General features: G+C 43.5%; 1 protein-coding gene across 1 annotated transcript in view; it reads left to right on the top strand.

Moving 5' to 3' along the window:
- Positions 1-22,782, top strand: part of SPIDR (scaffold protein involved in DNA repair) — a 290,555-nt gene that overhangs the window by 122,254 nt on the left and 145,519 nt on the right. The window contains exon 8 of the mRNA XM_040261173.1: positions 16,940-17,153. Coding sequence (XP_040117107.1) covers positions 16,940-17,153 — 214 coding nt within the window. The remainder of the gene's footprint in view (positions 1-16,939; positions 17,154-22,782) is intronic.

The following is a 22,782-nucleotide window of genomic DNA, read 5'->3' as shown; positions in this document are numbered from 1 at the left end:
ACCTGAAACATTCACACATATCATTCACACACACACACACACACACATACACATACCTGAAACAGACATTCAGTAAACACTAGCTTCAATAGTATCCCAAGTCCTGTCTCACTAAATTGATGTAGAACCCTTCTAATGAGGTGCAGTATGCAGCTTAAAAGTTGCTGCTTCAACTTCTCATTACAGTGAATTAACCAGATGATCAAGCATAGAGCTGAGAGAGTATCTTCTGGAGGTTGGACAAGAAAAATACCAAGTGAAACAAGTATGACTGGGTGCTGAGACTGAAGGGAACAGATGAGCTTTTGTTTGGCTCATCAACACCAGATAGCTTATTTGGAATCTTCCTTTTGTTTTCTTTTCTTTCATTTGAGAATAGAGGGTACTTACTGATATAATAAGTAAAAGAGAAAAGCAAAATAAAAAAACAGACAAAAATTATCTATTAATTTGAAAACATGAATAAGACCAATTCCAATAGATTGTTCTTTTAGAAGTCTTCGTATTTAAGAATTTGGATTTTGTTTTTCTCTTTGATGAAGTTCTTATTTTTCAGACCTATGAATCCTCTTCTTGATATTTCTAATAAGTTGTGTCTTTTTCTTTACTTTTGATATACCTCACTATAGGCATATATTAGGAAGAACATTTCACTGTTTGGTGTTTCCTTTGTGGGCTGGCAGAAGACTTTTTTTCCTTTCAATATGAAAAAGTATTTTCTCACTTCTGTATGTTTATAGCAACTGATAAATAAGAGAAAAACTTGTAAATATTAAATAGAGGTAATTCCCTGTCTCCCCAGTCCCAGGAACTGACATGTAGTGAACAGCTGAAATTCAGGGATGGACTCCTGGGGTATCTCTGTGATGAAACCCTCTGAGTCTAGAGCCTACTATACAGAGTGAAGTAAGTTGGAGAAAAACAAATACTGTTTATTAACACACATATGTGGAATCTAGGAAAATGGTACTGATGCACCTGTTTGCAGGGAAGAAATGGATACACAGAGAACGCACTTGTGGGCATATCGTGGGGAAGGAAAGGAAGTATGAATTGAGAAAGTAGCATTGACGTATATACACCACCACCTGTAAAACAGAGAGCTAATGGGGAGCTGCTGAATAACACAGGAAGCCCAGCCTGGTGCTCTGTGACGACCTGGAGGGGTGGGATAGGGGGAGAAGGGGAGAGGCTCAAGAGGGAGGGGAGAATTATATATATATATATATATATATATATATAATTATGGCTTATTTGCGTTTCTGTATGGCAGAAACCATCACAACATTGTAAAGCAACTATCCTCCAATTAAAAAATATTTTTAAAACTGAGGTTGATTTTCTCAGTGAGGCAGTTGTTACAATGCGGAGTAACAGGATGTTCCAAGTCTTTGAGCATCATTAGCTGTGAGCACTCAGAAGTTTCATCTCCAGGGGCACAGCAGGTCCCTGGGCACTGCTCCTGGAGCCCTCCTCGCCCTTTGCTGTGCCCCTGAGGCACCGGAAGCATCCAGAGTAGTGTCTCCTGTGGAGTGGGGTTCCCTCAGCCCTGCTGGAGTGAGAAGCCAGAAATCTGGCTCCTGCCTCTTTCTCAGTGCTTCCCAGGGACCCGTTTAAGACTTGGGAGGCCCCTGAAACAGGGTCATGTTCAAGACTCCCTACTTGAGTGGTCAAGAGAGGAAGAAGGAATGACAGGGCCAGCATTTTTTATACAGTGACAGTGATGTGAGCCCAAAGAACCAGGGATTTTGTAGATATGTGTTGTCTCCTTGTGTTGTGCTGTGCTTAGTCATTCAGTAGTGTCCGACTCTTTGCGACCTCACAGACTGCAGCCTGCCAGGCTCCTCTGTCCTTGAGGAGTCTCCAGGCAAGAATACTGGAGTAGGTTGCCATGTCCTTCTTAATTTCTTCATTGCAGTATTTTCTCATAAATAAAAAGTGTCTTGGTGTTAGTAAATGGTTGATTTTTTCTGCCAAACCTAGTTAGTTGGTAAACTAAGATCCTTCAATTACTTGAAAAAAATACTTGATAGAAAATACATATGACTTGGTCTAAGTATTCTAGTATTGAGAGTTTAAAGCTAGGAAAGAGAGGCGTGTGGTTGGCTGTTTATTTAATTTGTCTGATTTTTGGCAGTATTGTGCCTGTTAAATTTTTAGTTTTTGTGAGGAATGGGGTTTTTGACATAATATGACAAGTTTAAAAACAATACATGTTTGTTCAGATTTATGGAATGAGAATGACATGGTCTGAAACAGGTTGCAGTTTCCTAGGTCCAAGTCTTAATCTCATTTAAAATGTTTTCTTCAACTCCTTGGTCTATCTTACTTATTTACCCTTTGCTTCAAGTGAAGGGACCCTGCCTGTGACCTGCTCAGTGTGGGTCAGCTCCAGGGTGCTGAGGAGGTCTAGCTGCAGTTCTTTTTCTTAACTTCCGCTTTCCTCTGGGGTCAAGGGAGCTGCCTCTGGAGTATTTCTAGCTTCCCTCTGACCAATAAAACCAGAAAGCCGATTAGTGTCTAAGCTTTATTTTTTCCGCTTTTTATATCCAAACCCACATTTAGGGACGGCAGTGGTATTTAATATTGCTCTTTGTAGTCATGGGCAAGAGGAACTCACATTAATACTCTTTGAGTTATTTAAGTCAGGAAACAAACTATGATACCAGTTTACCCACTGTTAGAACTGTGACTTCATGTCCCAAATGACTGTAATTTCTAGTGATCATTGTAAGTTAGTAGAAAAGAGTTCATATGATCAAGTTATTTCATAATTATGTTAAAATATTGATGGGACCTGAGAGACAGGAAGGGATACTGACACCAAATTCAACTCTCCAGCTAATGTGTGTCACCCTTTAGCTGTTTCTGCCACATCTATTTTTCATCTCTTGTGAGTTTTTCTGCCTAAAAACCTATGTAATGAGATTTGGTGGCACAGCAGAATTAAATGATGCTTTCAGATTCCCCGCAAGTTTATTTAATCTGTGCTTTCTCCGTTTCTTTTTATATGAAAAGAAAAACAGTGATTCTACAGATTCTTTTCTCATAGATCTGAGGTTTAAAAGAATCTTTATTTCTGTTTTCTTCTGTAAATTATCCAAAAATAAGACTGCAAAGTTAGCCCATTCTAAATGAATTATATAGTGTATAACACATATCTGCTGTTGAATTCCACATGTGGCTCAATGAATAAAAATTCACTCATAGAGTTAAATTGGGACCTCTTTAATGACAAAAACTATCTGTATGTTCAAAATGCTAGTTTTGACCTTTAGAAAAGCGTTACCCTCCAGCCTAGTTCAGTATCGTGTCGGCCTTTGTCCTGATGTGAAATCTTGAGTGTGTCATCATAACCTTTTCACCAGTCTGTCTTTCCAAACTCTACCAGCTCATTTTTACTTTCAGAGAGGTTGTAATTTCCACTTGGGACCTTGGTGCCTGAAGGAGCCTACTTGAAAGTGGGAGTCGAGGCTTGACTGCCTTTGTCTCCCCGGAAGATGGTGAGGAAGGGGAGTGAGCCGGCCGACTTGGCGGCCTGCTCCCCAGCTGTGCCCCATAAGTGCTGCTGCAGGAAGGTGGTTTTAGAGTGGGCGGCTGCTTATCACACAATGCTCCTAAGCTAGGAAACTTTGCAGCCCGCATGCAGAATAAGTAAGTTCTTGAATTAGTAAAATGCCTTATAAAGTTTGGAAAACAAATTGGAAACTGCCTTTTTACTGTGACAGCGATTTACGAGGATAGTAACTTGAGCACACCCGCTTCCATCCCCTGTGACGCTGCTCCATCTCCACCAGTATGCGGAAGTGGTCATTCCTCGGAGCTGTGTTCATGCAGCCTTCACACAGCCGGTCGCCCTGCCATCAAGGACACGCTGCCTCCTGGTCTGCCTCCTCCTGTGTACACTTTCCTCCTGTGTGAGTCCTCCTCTGTGTGCAGCTTCAGCAGGTGTTTGTCAGGCTTCTGCCTTGACCTCTTCTGTTCTGTGTCCCCTTCCTGGATAGTCTAGGATCTCCATGCCAACCCCCCCCACTCTCAGGACTGCTGGGCAGTCTGGAAACTGTCCTGGCCCAGCGCCAGCACCACCGGCACCTCGGTGCCTGCAGACCCAGCGGACCACTGTGCCTGCCACCTGCTACCCCAGCCCACACACCGAGTGTCTTCCATGGGCTTTCTTTTTTTTCCCCATGGTCTCTTGCACATGTTTTCAACCCATTAAGTCCCTCAGTGCTGGTGATTCTACCTCACAGCTCTCTCTCAGGTCAGACCTCTTCAGCAATCCCATCTGCCACGAGCTCAGGCCCCTGTCCCCTTGTGCCTGGATTACTGCGTCAGCCCCTGCCTGGTCTCCCTGCCCCTGCCTGTCCTCATTTTCAGCCTGTTGGGGTCATTATGCTAAGAGGCAAATCTGCTGTCACTTGTCTGCTTTAAAAAATGTCCATTGACTGCCTCTTGTATTGGCGTAGGTGTCCATCACCATCGGAGCCTGTGGTATGAGCTTTCTTGGTTTGGGTCTTGGCCCACCCAACTGGTTATTTCTCACACATGTACCACCCTACACCTGTCACAGCTGCCCTCCACCTGCCATGTCTTTCATGACAGCCACTTGACCACCAGGCCCAGTACACTTTTCTCTGTTGGTAGTTACACTGCTGGCATCCTGTTGTTTAGTAGGTATTCCAAGTAAAGGTAAATCCTAGCTCTGCAAAGTGCCACAAGGATGTGCTGGGCTGACCCCAACCTTGAGCTGTGCCCGGGGACTCAGCAGGTGTTTATGAAGTAAATAAATGCTGTCAGTGGTCCATTTAAAATTTTTCCATGACACCGGTGTGCAGAAATGGTCCTAGCTGTGCTGGAGCTGAAGGCCCCTGCAGGTCACTTGATCTGTGCCTCTTTCTTTCCTGAGAAAGTTTGTCTTAGCTAAACCTTTGGTGATTTCTCTTTGAGATCCTGTGTTGCCGTTGTTCACTGTTCCGGCATGAAGTCATCCTCCGAGTGCTCCCCCTCAGTCTCTCTGGTTATTGTACTCCCGGGTCTCTCCATGCATGTCCTTGGAGAGACGATAAACTTTTTGATGTCATCTCGTTTTAATCCTTCAGCTGATTGCTCTCCTTTTCCCTCTCCTCCCTCTTAGGGTCTATTACAATGTCCTTGGAAAGGGGATGGCACCCACCCCTGAAATAACCTGCTCTGCTTTAGTAGTTGTGAATTTACTGTAATTCCTGCTGGAACATACACTGCTCTGTCTAATTATTGATACTGCCTGTGTGTGTGCTAATACATATCCAACTCTTTTGTGACCCTATGACCTGTTGCCTGCTAGGCTCTTGTTTATGGACTTTGCCAGGCAGGAATACTGTAGTGGGTTGCCATTTCCTCCTCTAGGGGATCTTCCTGACCCAGGGATCGAACCCACATCTCTTGTATCTCCTGCATTACCAGGCGGATTCTTTACCACTACACCATCTGGGAAGCTTGCCTATTTTGACCCAATTTAAAGTGGCTTAACTGATGGATTAGAAGTTTTTCACTAGAATATCCTTTACGAATAGTTCTCAGAGAGTCGGAGGGGATTAGGGTTGCTATTGGAGTAAGTATCAAGAGTAACAGGTCCTTAGGGACACCCTGGATCTGTCCACATGTCAGTACATGTGTCTTTAGTTCTTTTTGCTGCAGGGTTTTCAGCATGTTGGACTGACAGTGAGTGTGCACTTTGCACAGATGCACACGCACTCTAGCCTCCCTCAGGCTGGCTTAGAGAAGGTGGATGCGAGCCCTGATTTCTAGAGGACTCTGCTAGTTAATAACTATCCAGAAGTAGTAATTTGCTGTTTTGTAGTTGGGTTCCTAAAATTTTTCTCAAGACATTTGATTGCTTTATAGCTGATGTTAAATATATAAAAAAAAATAGAGATATTTAACAGCCCTATGACCTTTTAAAAGTTGTTTTCTGTGTGATTTTTAAAATTTTTTTATCTTGAGGAAGTTGCTTTACAATGTTGGGATGGTTTCTGCTGTATGATAGTGCAAATCAGTCATGATTATACATCTATCCCTTCCTTCTTGCGCCTGCCTCCCCTTCGCTCATCTGGCCCTCTAGGTCGTTGCGGAGCGCCTGGCTGAGCTCCCTGCGTCATGCAGCAGCCTCTCACCGGCTGTCTGCTTTTCACAGGGCAGTGTGTATATGTCAGTGCTGCCCCTCAATCCATCCCGCCCTCTCCCTCCCCCACTGTATCCACAAGTCTGTTCTATACATCCGCATCTCCATTCCTTCCCTGCAAATAGGTTCATCAGTACTGTTTTTCTAGATTCCATATATATGCTAATGCATGTATACATATAAGCAATATTTGTTTTTCTCTTTATGACTTCACTCCATATAACAGGCTCTAGCTTCATCCCCCTCACTACAACTGACTCAAATTCATACTTTTTTTTTATGACTGAGTAATATTCCATAGTATATATGTACCATATCTTCTTTATCCATTCACCTGTCAGTGGACATCTAGGTTGCTTCCGTGTCCTGGCTATTGTAACTAGTGCTGCAATAAACACTGGGATACATATGTCTTTTTGAACTGTGGTTTTCTCAGGATATATGTCCAGTAGTGGGATTGCTGGGTCATATGGTAGTTTTATTCCTAGTTTTTTTTTTTTTTTTAAGGAATCTCCATACTGCTATCCATAGTGTCTGTATAAATTTACATTTCCACCAACAGTGAAAGAGGGTTCCCTTTTTTCCACACCCTCTCTGGCATTTATTGCTTGTGGATGTTTTGATGATGGCCATTCTGGCTGCTATGAGGTGATACCTCTTTGCAGTTTTGATTTTCATTTCTCTAATAATGAATAATATTAAGTATCTTTTGAGCATCTTTTCATGAATTTATTGGCCATTTGTATGTCTTTTTTTGGAGAAATGTCTAGTTAGGTCTTCTGCCTATTTTTTGATTGGGCTGTTTGTTTTTCTGATATTGAGCTGTATGAGCTGCTTATATATTTTAGAGATTAATCTTTTGTCAGTTGTTTCATTTGCAATTATTTTCTCCCATTCTGAGAGTTGTCTTGTTTTTTCATCTTGTTCATAGTTTCCTTTGCTGTGCAGAAGCTTTTAAGTTTCATTAGGTCCCATTTGTTTATTTTTGTTTTTATTTCCATTATTCTAGGAGGTGGGCAATATGATTTTTGAACACCATTTTAATACTGTTTTCTGAGCCAAAAATATTACCTACAATGCTATGAAGGAAAGTTTTTAAACAAGGAAGTTTTTCAATAAAGAAGACCTTGTTTTGTGTGTACTCAGCATGGAAGGGTCAGTTTGCACATCAGGTGGTCCCATACACAGCTCACCTTTGGAAATCTAACCCGTACTAGACCCTGTGTCAGCTTAGGCAACCATAACTTAGTACCACAGACTGGATGACTTGGATAGCAGATGTTGTTGCTCAGAGCTCTTTAGGCCAAAATTCTGAAATCAGGGTGCTGGCAAGATCTAGTTCTAGCGAGGCTCTCTTCCTGGCTTTTAGGCAGCTGCCATCTGGCTGTGTGCTTATGCAGAGAGAGAGAGATCTGGTTCTTTAGTTTCTCTTCTTATTTTAAGGGCACTTTGGCCATCTCATGTGAAGAGCCAACTCATTGGAAAAGGCCCTGATGCTGGGAACGGTTGAAGGCAAAAGGATAAGGGATGACAGGGTAAGATGGTTTGGGTGGCATCACCGACTCAAAAGGCATGACTTTGAGCAGGCTTCGGAAGATAGTGAAGGACAGGGAAGCTGGTGTGCTGCTGTCCATGGGGTCACAAAGAGTCAGACACGACTTAGAAATCGAACAACAACAAAGGACAGTAATCCTTTAAAATCAGTGCCCCAATCCTTATGACCTCATTTAAGTTTAGACCCTTCCTTAGAGGCCCTGTCTCTAACTATATCCACATTGGGAGGCTAGGGAGCTTCAGTGTATGAATTTTGAGGGACCGAAGCATCCAGTCTCAAATATTTTGCCCTAGCCTTCAATAGTTCATGTCCTTCTCACATTCAAAATGCATTCATTCTATCCCAACAGCCCCCAAACCCTTAAGCCTTTCCAGCATCGGCTCTATAGTCCAGAGTTTTGTCTAGATGTCTGAATCAGATGTAAGTGAGACTTGAGGTTCGATTCCAGCCTGAGACAGAATTCCTCAATAGCTGTGAAACCATAGTCATGTGCTTCTGGATACAGTGCGGTCAGGTGTAGGACAGACATTGCCTTTCCACAGGAAGAAACAGGAAGGAAGAATGCAGTGATAAGTCCCAAGCAAGCCCAGAAACTACCAAGGGACATTCTATTAATTTTAAAGGTCAAGGAAAATCCTCTTTGGTTCAGTGTTCTGCCATCCAGGCCCCCTGGAGGACGGTGTCACCCCACGGCTCTGTTGGACCTCTCACTGAGGGCTCTCTGCAGAGACACCACCTCTGGGACGGAGAAGGGCATCTTCTCCCCACAAACCCAAGACGCAGCCCTGCCCTTGGAAGCACAGGAAGGCATATCAGCCCTGCCCCGGCCTTGTGGTGAGAGTGGCAGCCCTTGGGATCTCTGGGTGGCCTTTAGGGTCATCATTCCCTTTTTTGAAGGGTGACACATATTTGCAGGCTAGCTTTTCTGCCCTACGAACTAGGCTCGCAGCCTTCCTTCATTTCCCATGGTCTTTGTCTCCTCTGATTCAGACTGGTAGTGTCTGTGCTCACAAACTCTCTTTACTGAGTGATCGTTTAGCTACATCTTTGGTATCCTCGTCCCACTATGCTTTTTCATTGTTTTGCAATATGGACAGGCTGAGAATTTTACAGATCTTCAAGTTTTGCTTCTTTCTGCCTTCTGCTGTGTGCTCACAGGCGAGGAGGGAGAGCCTCACTGTGTTTCTTCTTACAAGGGTGCTGATCCCATTCTTGAGGGCTCTGTCTTGGTATAATCATCTCCCAAAGCTGCACCTCCAAGCACCATCACGTTAGAGACCTCAATATAAAGATTTTGTGGGGACAGAAACATTTGATTCATAGCAGTCCCCTGTCCTCCACTGTCCATGACTTGTTCCTCACATCTGCTTGATACCTCACCAAAATCACCTTTAACATCTGTATTCCTAATATGTACATCATACTTCTCCAGTCTCTTCCCACTGTCCAGTTACAAAGCTGCATCCACATTTTCAGATATTTACTATGGCAGCAGCCCCCTTCATGGTACTGAAATCTGTCTTACTCGGCTTTGGCTGCTGTACAAAATGCCTCAGACTGCAGGACTTAAACAGCAGACATTTATTTTCTCACTGTTCTAGAGGCTGAAAGTTCAGCATTGAGGTACCACCATGGTCAGTTTCTAGTGAAAGCTGTCTTCGTGGCTTGGAGACGGCAGCCATCTGGGCATGTGCTCGCATGGCCTTTCATCTCTGCTCGGCAAAGAGATACAGGAAACTGTGGCTCTGTTCTCCCAACTGCTGCTGCTGCTGCTAAGTCGCTTCAGTCATGTCCAACTCTGTGTGACCCCATAGACGGCAGCCCACCAGGCCCCCGTCCCTGGGATTCTCCAGGCAAGAACACTGGAATAGATTGCCATTTTCTTCTCCAATGCATGAAAGTGAAAAGTGAAAGTGAAGTCGCTCAGTCGTGTCCAACTGTTAGCGACCCCATGGACTGCAGCCCACCAGGCTCCTCTGTCCATGGGATTTTTCCAGGCAAGAGTACTGGAGTGAGGTGCCATTGCCTTCTCCGCTGTTCTCCCAAGGACCCTCACTAATGCTGTCACATCAGCCCCTCCCCACCATGACCTCTTTCAACCTTAATTACTGTCTTGGAGGTCTGTCTCCAAATATAGCCACAGCGTGGGGTTAGGGCTTCCACATGTGGATTTAGGGGGACACAGGCATGCACTCCGGAGTACTCCCTTTTCTCTGGTTTTGTATGAACTTTGCTGAGGGATCTGTTGCTTTCCTGGAACTTCTGTATGCTTTTTCCTTACTTGAATTTCTTAAAAAATGAGACCTTCCATTGCCCATTTACCCTCTCCAGAACAGTGCAGGCTACCCCAGAGAACAGGTCCTCTGACACAGCTGGTGGCCGCCCTGTGTCTCTGTGATCCCAGGGGCTGACGTGCTCTCTCCATTGTTTGCATTGCTGGGGACTGTGATGAGCATCACAGTCTCTCAGGCCATGTTGTCCTGTCTGGTGTTTTTTTTTTTCTTTTTAAGACTTGGGTTTCGGATTTCTGTTTCATGCTTAGAATTATTGTGGCTTTTGGAAGAGAATATTTTAAACTGGGTGAAAAGGCCAAAACAAAAAAAAAATGTAGAATCAAGAAGTGAAAGCATAATTGTTTACAGTTCAGTAAGCAGTTGTGGTTAAGAAATGTGTCTGTTCATCATTGCCAGATGACTTAAAATTTTATGGGGGAGCATAAGTTTTACAAAGAATAATTGTGCTTTTACAGGATTAAGATATAAATTTCCTCAGAATTTAGTTTTTAAAAGGTATTGTTATCTAGAGCTCCTAGATAGAGCTTTATGAATTTTATTGTGAAATTATCTGTGAAATGAATTTGATGGCAGCTTACCACATTTACTCAGAAACTAAAATTTGAGGTATCAAGCATTAGTAACAATATAATAATGTACTTGGGCATACCAGACCACCTGACCTGCCTCCTGAGAAACCTGTATGCAGGTAAAGAAGCAACAGTTAGAACTGGATATGGAACAAGAGACTGGTTCAAAATTGGGAAAGGGGTATGACAGGGTTGTATATTGTCACCCTGTAGAGTAACGTCTCTTAACTTAAATGCAGAGCACATCATGAAAAATGTGGGGCTGGATGAATCACAAGTTGAAATCGAGATTGGCTGGAGAAATATCAATAGCCTCAGGTATGCAGATGATACCACTCTAATGGCAGAAGGTAAAGAGGAACTAAAGAGCCTCTTGATGAGGGCTAAAGAGGAAAGCGAAAAAGCTGGCTTGAAACTCAACGTTAAGAAAAGTTAGGATCCTGGCATCTGGTTCCAATACTTCATGGCAAATAGAAGAGGAAAAAGTGGAAGCAGTGACAAATTTTATTTTCTTGGGCTCCAGTATCTTGAGGAGCCCAAAATCTTCAGGACGGTGAGTGTAGCCACGAAATTAAAAGACGCTTGCTCTTTGGAAGAAAAACTATGACCAATCTAGACAGCATATTAAAAAGCAGAGACATTACTTTGCTGACAAAGGTCCATCTAGTCAAAGCTATCATTTTTCCAGTAGTCACGTATGGATGTGAGTTGGACCATAAAGAAGGCTGACCATAAAGAATGCTTTCCAGTTGTTGTGCTGAAGATGGATCTTGAGAGACCCTTGAACTGCAAGGAGATCAAACCAGTCAATCCTAAAGGGAATCAACACTGAATATTCATTGGAAAGACTGATGCTAAAGCTGAAGCTCCATTCCTTTCCACCTAATGGTAAGAACCAACTCATTGGAAAAGACCCTGATGCTGGGAAAGATTGAAGGCAAAGGAGAAGGGGGCAGCAGTGGATGAGATGGCTAGATGGCATCACTGACTCAATGGACATGAAATTGAACAAGCTCTGGGAGATAGTGAAAGACAGAGGAGCCTGGTGTGCTGCAGCCGGTGGGATTGCAAAGAGTCAGACACGGCTTAATGACTGAAGCACAACAATGACAGTGCAGTTAAAGACATAGTAACTGAACACTCACAGGCCTGTACTCTTCCTGGGTGTTTGAGATCATTGGTAGAATCAGGCATAGTTGTAACATCTCAAAAGAAAAGATAGTACAGTTGTGTACAAATAAATACAATTCAACTTTCAGTATATATTAATGAAAATAAGCAATGGTACAATAGAGTGAATAGATCAAATACCACTTGGTTTTGATTTTGGACTGTAGTGTTTATTGCAGTTTACTTTGCGTCCCTTGGGTACACATCACTTCCAGTTGAGGGGAGGGAGGTCACAACCATCTTGGTCGGCAGTGAATTCAAGAACAGAAGAGAGGTCCCAAATTTCTTTACACCGATTTATGTTGTTGGAATTCATTCAGCTCATACATACTTCATTGGTATTTATTCAAGTGCAGTGCAAAGTTAATGATTTAGTAGATAAAATTATTTATTTTATGTGTTAAAATCTTGGTAAGTAAGAGCTACAGTGATGACATAACGGAGATAAACTGCTGAATGGGAAACAACTGTGGTCAGAGCATTCACCTGGGAGATGGTGATGAAGTGCTTTCTTAAATTGTGAGTATAGCAATAATTTAAAGCTTCTTGAGAGCTGTGGAACTTGAGGGCAGAGCAGGGAGAAGTAACTGGTTACAAAAGCGTTTCTAAACAGTGGACCGTTGTTTGGGTTACTCAGTGGTCAGGCCCTGAAGGGTTCAAGAACAGGAATGGCTGTCATCGAATTTACGCGGAAAGAGTCAGCTCTGGAGGGCCTTGGGATAGGGCCGAGCAGTCAGGTACCAGACTGAGGAGGTCAGTTAGGGCCAGGCTGTTGTAATAACTAAGAGGCATCTCAGTCTTACTAAGCCTAACACTGGTATCTTGATATCACTATTGTCCCCTGTCCCTTGCCCATCTCACACACACCTGCTCCTCTGTCTGCACAGGAAGCAAGTGAACTTTAAAGCCCCCCAATTTGCTCTACTGTCTTGCCCTCCCACCCCAGCCTGTGTGTGCACATGTGTGTTTTCATGTGTGCATGTGTGTTTATGTGTGTACATGAGGTGTGAGGACTGAGGGAAAAAGTAATGATGGGCACCTACTGATGATTTGGCCTGAAGAAGAGAAAAGGTACCAGTTTCAGAGGATAGTAGGACATGTATTTTAAAGCCAGACTCTTTATAGGTTCAGTTCAGTCGCTCAGTCGTGTCCGACTCTTTGCGACCCCATGAATCGCAGCACGCCAGGCCTCCCTGTCCATCGCCAACTCCCGGAGTTCACTCAGATTCATGTCCATCGAGTCCGTAATGCCATCCAGCCATCTCATCCTCCGTCGTCCCCTTCTCTTCCTGCCCCCAATCCCTCCCAGCATCAGAGTCTTTTCCAGTGATTCAATGAGGTGGCCAAAGTACTGGAGTTTCAGCTTTAGCATCATTCCTTCCAAAGAAATCCCAGGGTTGATCTCCTTCAGAATGGACTGGTTGGATCTCCTTGCAGTCCAAGCCTGTTGGAATATCTGTGAAAACAAAGAGTAATAATATAGGGAAAATCCCAAATTACTCTGTGGTCAACATTTAGATAAGTTAATGGATCAAGTTAAAGTTAATGCAACCATTATGAAAGGTATTTCATAATAAAAAATTACAGATGTTTCTGTCTCAATAGGAGGATGATTTCAATATTTCTCCCCACATAGCAATTTGCCTCGCTTGGTACTTTCTTTTATAATTTTTGTTAGTTTTTTGCATAGTATTTTTATGTAGGTATTCATGAAAGTTGTCCTCACAATATATATATATTAATTCATCAATGTAACCCACTGAGAAAGATTGGAATTAACATGTATTATAAATGGACTCTAGTCATCTGTATATTTCAGATAAATCAATTCAAGTATCAAAAATACGTTGTGTTCTTATATTATTTGCTCAATTGTTTTTATTTAAAAGCAAAGACTTTTTTTTAGAGCCGTTAGGTGATAAATATAAGTCTCTTATTGATGCATTCATTCAGCAGATGTTTACCTGTAAGGTACCTATTTTCCCTTGTAGTGCAGAGTGTTCCGTCTGCTCAGCCCTGGTGGTGTATTTCCTCTGTGAGTGGTCTTTCTCAAGCCTGCCCCACTCTGGTGCTGTGTTGCTGTGTGTGCTCTCTGTGTGTGGTCTTCAAGCTCTTCTGCCTCAGAGTTTGGTTTCTGTCAGATTACACTCTTCCTTACCAGTGTTGAAATCCTGACTGTGTCCTGCCAGTGAGAAGCCTCACTGGAGTCCATTTCTCAACCTGGTGTACCTAAAAAAAAAAAAATGTTTTAAACAAGTCCCGTGTTTTAGTATAATAAAACAGGGGTAAAAGCATCCGCAGTTTCCTGTCTTTCACTGGCATTTACCCTCAAGACAGTGCTTCCAGGACTTGTGAGAACACTGTTTTCTGACCTAACCCTAAGCCCTGAGTCCTGCCAGTGATCCTCTCTGCCCTGAAGAAGTCATGTGAGCAGCTGCCTTGTTCCGTTTTCTTACTGGTCAAAACGGGAGATTAGTATATTCCTTACCTATTTCATAGAGTTATTGTGGCTCAGGCACGAGAACATCAATAGATTTAGAAAGGCCTTGGAAAGTTAGTGTTGTGACAGCACTGTGATGACAGTGGCCGCCTTTATTGCGCAGGTAACAACCGAGCCCTGCACTGTAGGCTTTCTGTGTCTCTCTCAGTGTTTGCAGTGTTCTAGACAATAGCTGATACCGTCTCCATTTTAAAAGGAGGGTTCTCATGAGAAAGATAAGTGTAGATAAGGCAATTGAGGGTTTCTAAGGGAAGGAACACTGCCTGTGGCTGGGATTCAGGAAACACTTCCTTGACAACATAGATAGAAGCTTCGACCGAGTCTCAACAGGGTTTATGAAAAACTGTTGTCCCACTGTCACAGAATAGCCTTTTTGTGTTCCCTCCATGTAATTGCAAAATTGGTCATTTGTAAAACCAGTATCTGCCGAGCTCGGATTGAAACTTGCATTGAAGGCATAATTGGTCTTGGATTGTCCAGGCTTTGTCTCCCGGCCGAGGAAGGGGAGGTTACCCTGCTTCCTTTCTTCAAGGAAAGCCGACCTCAGCTTCCCCGCTGGCCTGTGGGAGGAGCTTAACAGCCCCTCCCCCCCAGCCCCACTTGCAGCCAAGACCTGTTAGTCAGGAAGTGTCCAGTGGTAATGGTCAGATCAGGGTTCATATTTATTAGGTATTGTCAGGAGTTCTCATAAAAATCTTCAAAGACGCTGCAGTCAGTAGCAGTGTGACTCAGAATTACAGGTATTTCTACTGTAATACTATTTACGTGTCTCTGTAGTGTCTGGCCTTCCATAAAATCTGTCAGGGACTGTAGAGTTGGAGGCAGACCATTGAAAACCTAAGTCACTTTGTGATCAGCTGCACATAACAGTGACTGGTAACCGGAGGGAGAACGGTGCTGCCTGGGCAGGCGCTGGCCCTTGAACTCCAGCGGGGCAGTGGGTACTGGAGAGCACAGGCTTCAGAGCCCTGGGCAGCAGCCGCTGCCAGTGGCAGAGGATAGTGTTGGGGGTGAGCCCTGAGGGCGCGTACAGGTTAATAATAATTCCTGAAATATGTCCAGAAATGTTCCTGTGGCTAGCCCTAACCCTAGGGCTTTTCTCTTTGCTGCCAATGAACTTGACTCCTCCTACTGGCTCTGCTGCCCAGCGCAGGCAGAAAATGTGTGCCCCACAACGACCCCACATATGCTGACTTCTCTTCCTGTCTGCTTGCTGAGGGTGGACTGCCTTTTACTTGGAGACTCCTGTAGTGGCAGAGCCGAGTCCCTTCCTGGGCAATGCTGTTTTTTATGGTGTGTTTTTACTCCCTGCAGGGACCAGTGCAGCCTACCATTGTGCTTGTTCGCGTACCCCACCCCTGCCCCTCCTCAGGGTAGACACATACCTTAGAAATCCTTGTTCCCTGTTGTGCTCTGGGGAGGTGCTGTGACCTTACTTCATACGTGAACGCTTGCTGTTGGCACTCAGAGGAGAGTATGGAACAGTTTGGGGCAGAGGGGAAAATGAAGGAGAAAAGTGAAAGGGGTTTTTTGTTTGTTTGTTTTTAGAATTGGGAACAAAATTAAACTGTATATCCACAGCCTTGGCCCTGTTAAAGCCTTTCGTTAACCAGTTAGCTAAAGTGGCAATGAAACTTGTATTAGTATCTGTTATTAATAAGACACATGCCAGACACTTAGGTTTCATCTCATTTAATGCATTTACTTTTTAATTAAAAAGCAGAGAGTAATAAAAGTAATAAGTAGTCACTAACTAGGATTAACAGCACATTAATCTTTTGTCTCTTCCGCTTCACGTATTTTTATAACAGTACAGCAGATAAGTTTGAAGTCTCCTGGCTTCCCTTCCTGAGGCAAACTCCTTTCTCGCCTGATGCAGCAGTCATCACAAGTTTTCTGTGTGTTTTACTAGTCCATATTTCTGTAACTGTCTGACATTTGTGTCTTTAATGATATTTTATTGGTCTTTGTGTTTGAGAGAAATAACATTAGGGTGTTAGGCTGCCCACAGCTTGTTTAGCCCTTTTATTTACTGAGGTCTCTCCGAGCTGATAGACACAGATCAGGTCCACTCACGTAGCTGCTGTGGAGTCTCCTCTGTCCACCCCCTCAGCTCACCCACTGGCCACCGATTGATAACTGGGTTGGTTTCCGGCTCTTACAAACAACACTGAGTTGTGCGGCCTTGTCTCGATCTCTGGGAGCATGTGACAGAGTCCTTGGGTGCATATCTGGGATTTCTGCTATATGGTTACAGGCTATGCACACTGTCAACTTTATTTATCTTACTTAATTCTTAAAAATATTAATCAAAGCAGGCGGCATGATCCCCATGTTACATATGAGAAAAATGAGGTGTTGAAATGCTGTGTAGCTGGGCCAACTCAATAAGAGAGCCAGTGACCGAATCCAGATCAAATTCCATCCACTTCAGTCTCGAGCCCTAACTCCCATTATTCCACAGAAATCCACAGTTGTTAATCTGTATGATTGTTACAGTATTTGCAGCTGGTCAGTCATACTGCATCGTTTGCAAGTAGGCAATCAGAGCAGGTAATGAAGTGGAGGGGCGTGTGAGACAGGGGGAGCCTGGTCATGCTCCCTTTGTTGTTGTTTTTGAAAGGGTTCAAGTTTTAGAGTAAAAACATGCTTTATGAAATGATGGGTTTGCCTTTGTTCATCTCCTTCCAGGTATAAAATCTGGTGTCTTAACTGTGAAGATTCTAGAGCTGCATGAGGAGTGCACTGTCCACGTCGCCACGTGCAGGCAGCTGTCAGAGCTACAGGCTGACGGCCCTTCTCAGGGTGGGGCCGCGGGGGCCAGCCTGAAGGTTCTCTTCACCAAGGAGACTGCCCGCTGTCTCAGGGGGCGTCCACAGGATGTTGTCCACATCTATCCTCCCTGGTGAGTGCAGTCACCAACTGTGAGTGTGTCTCAAAAGACTTTGTTATCAGGAACATTTTTATCACTTTATTACATGGTGATGCCAGGGGAAGGGAGCCATGATTCGACATAGGTTTTATGTAACAGAAGCTCTGAACTGCCTCTCATGGCTTGTTTGTACTTCTGGCAACAGAGTTTTGATAATTTGGTGGGGGAGGAGGTCCACATCAAGAATTCTGCTTAAGGGCTATGTTTTTATAAAATCTGGCTGTTTCTGTTTTTATTTTTTCTTAGAAATGTAATTTTAGTAATGGTGATTATGTAACAGTAGGATAATACACACTAATTTAATGCTTACTTGCTAATTTTGTTGGAGGGGTAAAAATCATAAAAGTAAGATGAAATAGGGGTTTGATCTTCCAGGGCATAAGTGGTCACTAGTGGCTCAGAAATTATTTTTGAGGATACCATGTTTGTTTTCTTCTGCATAGGATATTAATTTTTACCACAAAAAGAAGAGGGAAAGTGTGCACAGACTTGTCTTAAGGGTTATTGAGTTTTAACTGTCTGTTCTGGCCGCTCCAGGTTTTGGCTGTGGCAGGACCTTCAGTCTTCACTGTGTCACATGGGGTCTTTAGTGGTGGCATGTGGTATCTAGTTCCCCGACCAGGGATCAAACACGAGCACCCTGCACTGGGAGTGTACAGTCTTGACAACTGGACTGACTACCAGCGAAGTCCCTCAGGGATATTGATTTTATTGGCAGTTTTTTTTTTTTAATTATTTATCTATTTATTTTTGACTGTGCTGAGTCTTCATTGCTTTGTGTGGGCTTTCTCCAGTTGCAGAGAGCGAAGGCTACTCTCTGCTTGTGGTTCACGGACTCACTGTGGTGGCTTCTCTTGTGCGTGGCTCAGGAGCACATAGGCTTCAGCACCTGTGACTCACAGGTTCAGTTACTCAGCAGCCTGTGGGATCTTCCTGGCCCAGGGGTTGAACTGGTATCCCCTGCATTTCAGGGCGGATTCCTAACCACTTGACCACCAGGGAAGCACCCCTACTGGCATTTTAAAAATTTCATTCATCAATAAATTCTTAGATTTGAATTCAGCTGGCTCAGACAGTAAAGAATCTACCTGCAATGCCAGAGACCTAGGTTCGATCCCTGGGTGGGGAAGACCCCCTTGAGAAGGGAATGGCAACCCACTCCGATATTCTTGCCTGGAGAATTCCATGGACAGAAGAACCTCGTGGGCTACAGTCCATGGGGTCACAAAGAGTCAGACACAGCTGAGTGCCTAACATTGTCACTGTCATTGTAAAGATCTTTAACTTCTTCCCCAGAGGAGGGATCTTTTCATTGTGTCTGTAGTGAGTGAGCATTAGTCTCTAATTAAATTCTTCCAAACAGGCTGAGGATATCACAGGTAACTTTCATTACTTTATTTAAATTTTTGATACATTTAAAAATTGACCAATATAATACACATATAGAAACATACATAGGTTACAAGTTTATATTTCATTAAGTTATCACAAAGTAAATACATAATTGCTGATTTGCATGGCAGGGATAATCTGCTGTGCTTTTCCATAAGATGACTGAAGATAAATGATAATAAATACTCCATTTTGAACCAGACTGTTTCTACATGTTTTTCTCTTTGACATAAAACATGATTATAACTGTGTGGTTCAGAGGCTTCAACTTCACACAGTGATTTTGAAAATTCTGTGAAGAATTAGGAAGTAACCTTGGTGAGTATTTTAGGTAACAGATTCTAGGTAACAGAGTAGAGAGCATTGAGTTCAACACTGCTTACTGAGGTGACACAGTTAGGGTAAGCTAAGTGAAGTTCTAGGGATAAAGTGTCCTGTGGATTTGTTCTGAAAGAGGAAGACTTACTGAGGTCAGAGGATACTGCCCTTTTTCTGTCTTGAGCAAGGTTGATTTCTTTCAGAGAAGCTACACATCAGTCATTTTGATCCAGCAACACAGGCAGCTCCTGGCAGGGGCACAAGTGCTGTGAAGGCCTGTTAGAAACATTATGGTTCCAGCACTAAGCCTTTGGTTAAATATTATACATTAATGAATGAATGGAATGCTTCATGTCTAATGCAGCCTCCCAGTTGGCCCACATGTACTCTTTATCATAAAAATAAAGATTGGAAAAGCAAAAAGAAAAGTTTCCTTGTTTAAAAATATGTCTGCTTTCTGGCCGTGGTCTTCTAGAGGTGGGCTGTTAGTGAGCACAGGGCACGGCCCCTGAGCTCCTGGGTGGAGAAAGTGCGGCCAGTGTTGCTGCCTGGCTCTCTTGGTGTGTCTCCCTCTTGGAACACTCCATGTAGCATACGAGTTCTGTCAGATAAACAGACGCATCGTGACCTGTCAGATTAAAGCACATCCATGAACCCAGGAAATATCTCATAATTCAGTGTAGATTTATTCTTAGTTGAAAGGTCTTGGAAACAATCATGCTTTCTGCCTTCTGGGAGTTCAGATCATGGAAGCATAACATGCCTTATCCACACACGTTCTAGCCAGAATGATGAAGTTTTTCCTAATTTTTTGAAGTTGTTTTTTCTGTTATTATTTTTAACATAATGATAATCTGTGAAACAAAGACAAAAGCCAGAATAGATAGTGGGTGACTTTTGCATGGTCTTGTTCTCAAAATGACAGTGGCTAATTGTGGTCACTGAGAGTCCACACACAGACATACCACCCCTCTGCCTTCGTAGGTATGGTTCTTTCTTACTGGAGGGTTTTTCATGACCCCAGGTCCACGTCCAACTTGCACCTCTCCTGCCCCTTCTCTGTCTGCTTTCCTTGCCTCTTCTTCCCAACTCAAGACACGCTTGGTTGCTCGGTCTTACACGCCACATAGTGCCTTCCACGTGCCTCTATTACAATTCAGTCACACTTCTGTCTGACCCTCCATGGTGAGCTTCTTGAGGGCAGGGCACATGTGATTGGTGGTAGAAGTGGAAGTTGGCTTTGCAAGACCATGTGACCATAGTGAAGTGAAGGCGTTAGCTGTTCAGACACGTCCGACTCTTTGCGACCCCATGGACTGTTGCCCACCAGACTCCAGACTCCTCTGCCCATGGATCCCTGTTTTCTCAGAAGATCTTGAGGTTAGATAACCAGCTCATTTTTGAGGAATTGAAATGGTAGTGGGAATATGTGTACTAGTATTTATAGCTGTGAAAGCACTGAGTTATTAGATCTTCCTAGCCTAGCTAACATGAAAATGCTTGGGAAGTTTTCCCTCTTTCCACAAGCTTACAGGACAGGTAGTGTTCATTGAACAGCAGTGCTCTCCTGATCAGTCAGCACCAAGCAGACAGGAACAGTACTTCTGCGCAAGCAGGATCCTTGGGTCTCCAGCAGTTTTCACAGGAGCCATACTCTCACTCAGCCCAGCATGGCGACACTGTAGGGACTCCATCACCATCCTTTAATGGCTGGAGAAAAGTGACCAGGAGGAAAAAAATCAGACTAGTCTGGTTGATGATTGGGAAGTAGATATATGTTTGACCACAAATCTTAAGCATATTATGGAGTTGTTTTTTTTTTTTTTTTTTTTAATAGTATCAGGCTTTTTTTTAAAAAACCTTTTGGAACATTCATGGATATTTTGAGGAAGTTTGAAAATAACGTTGAAAATGAACATATGTTAATTAATAGCTTACTCAGTAATTATGCTCACTAAAAATGCCATCCTTAGCTGTTTTAGGAATGTAATCTTGAAAGAATAATCCAAAGACTAGAATAGTGGGAACACCAATACGTAAGGGATTTCTCTAACCCCAGTCACAGCATCACCCTCTCAGTGGTTCTGAACGCTGAACCACTTTCTCATTGGGCTGAAGGTCAGCTCTTACCTTCTACAATGTCTATGAACAGATCAGCTTATCATTTTGCATACTTTTTTCCTTCAGAGAAGACAGTAATGTAAAAACAGTTCTGACTCTGTTCCCTTTCCAAAGTTGACCTCAGACCCTTTTCTTTTTTCTGGTAACAGAAAACAGAAATGCCTGTTTGATTTTACCTGCATCTAGAAGCCTAAGGATTTTAGAAATAATTGATTTAATAACTATGACTCTAGTCCAATACAGAATTAACTTGTTACCTGCTCTCTTTTGTGGGATGTCTGTAGAATTTGTCATTTCCATACTATAGATGAGGGAACAGAATTAATACAGTTTAAGTGTAGCTGTTTGATTCAGGCAGTTGGGTCGGCCTCTGACTGGGTCATAACATTCAAAATTCTTGACTCTCACATCTGCTTGCATTGTGTCTATCACCATTTTTACTAACAGTGTCATGGACATGTAGTTATTTAAGTTACTTTAATGGCAACCCACTCCAGTACTCTTACCTGGAAAGAGTACTCCTCCTCCTCCCATGGACGGAGGAGCCTGGAGGGCTGCAGTCCATGGGGTTGCTGAGGGTTGGACATGACTTCACTTTCACTTTTCACTTTCATGCATTGGAGAAGGAAATGGCAACCCACTCCAGTGTTCTTGCCTGGAGAATCCCAGGGAAGGGGGAGCCTGGTGGGCTGCCGTCTATGGTGTCGCACAGAGTCGGACACGACTGAAGTGACTTAGCAGTAGCAGTTGGATCTGTGGGGAAGCAACTTCATGTTCTGGAAGTGGATGATTCATAGATGCTCTTCAGGTCCTGAGGAAGTTGCCATGGAGAGTGGGAGACTGTTGGGAGACTGCTGGGAAGCCGTGGTATTGTTCTCCTATGATGCTGCCCTGCGTATAGAGGCAGCTGGGTTGGCGTTGTCTTTACCTGAAGCCCCTACGTTAGGGAAAGCTGTTGAGGAAGGTGGACTGGTGGTCCAGCAAAGGCATACTGGTGCGGTTTGCTGTTCTGCTCATACCCTGCCAAGTATTCCGGAAACATACTCTGAGTAGAATGTACTCATGCAGGATAGTATATTTTGTCGTCGCACTTTGTTTTGATTTTTACTGTTTTCCTACCTTTCATGTAGAAATCAAACCAGCTTTCAAGGAATAGATTTGTGCTTATTAGATGGCTGTTTCATGATTCTTCTTGTTCAGTTGCTAAGTTGTGTGTGAGTCTTTCTGACCCCATGAACTGCAGCACGCCAGGTTTCCCTGTCCTTCACTATCTTCCAGAGTTTGCTCAAATTCATGCCGTTGTGTCAATGATGCCATCTAACCATCTCATCGTTTGTCGTCTCCTTCTCCTGCCCTCAATCTTTCCCAGCCTCAGGGTCTTTTCCAATGAGTTGGCTAACACACTTATTTCCAGCCACTGCCCCCTGTCACGTCAGCCCATCTGAAAACCAGACCTGACTTTTTCTCTTCAGATTACTTGTCATGCAGACTTTCCTATGAGGCCATAAGTGTGGGCTGAGGAAAGGATGGCTGGTGTGGCAGAAGTAGGTAAAACAAGAGTACAAGCTTCCTGTTTGTGGAACTTAGTTTCAGATGGTCTTCACCCTTAGTATGCTGCATACACCACTTTCACTTGCAGACATGGTATTCCTGGATGTATCCATCCCTAATACTAGTTGAATCAGACAGTGGCCAGTTCATGATACGTCCATGGCTATCTCATGTCCCTTGTCAAGGCTGCATGGTTATCTAATATAGTCAGGTGTCCTGT

The sequence above is a fragment of the Oryx dammah genome, unplaced genomic scaffold (genome assembly GCF_014754425.2).
Source record: "Oryx dammah isolate SB20612 unplaced genomic scaffold, SCBI_Odam_1.1 HiC_scaffold_19, whole genome shotgun sequence".
NCBI lineage: Eukaryota > Metazoa > Chordata > Mammalia > Artiodactyla > Bovidae > Oryx > Oryx dammah.
The sequence above is the reverse complement of the archived record's forward strand: the minus strand, read 5'-3'. Positions and strand labels throughout refer to the sequence as shown.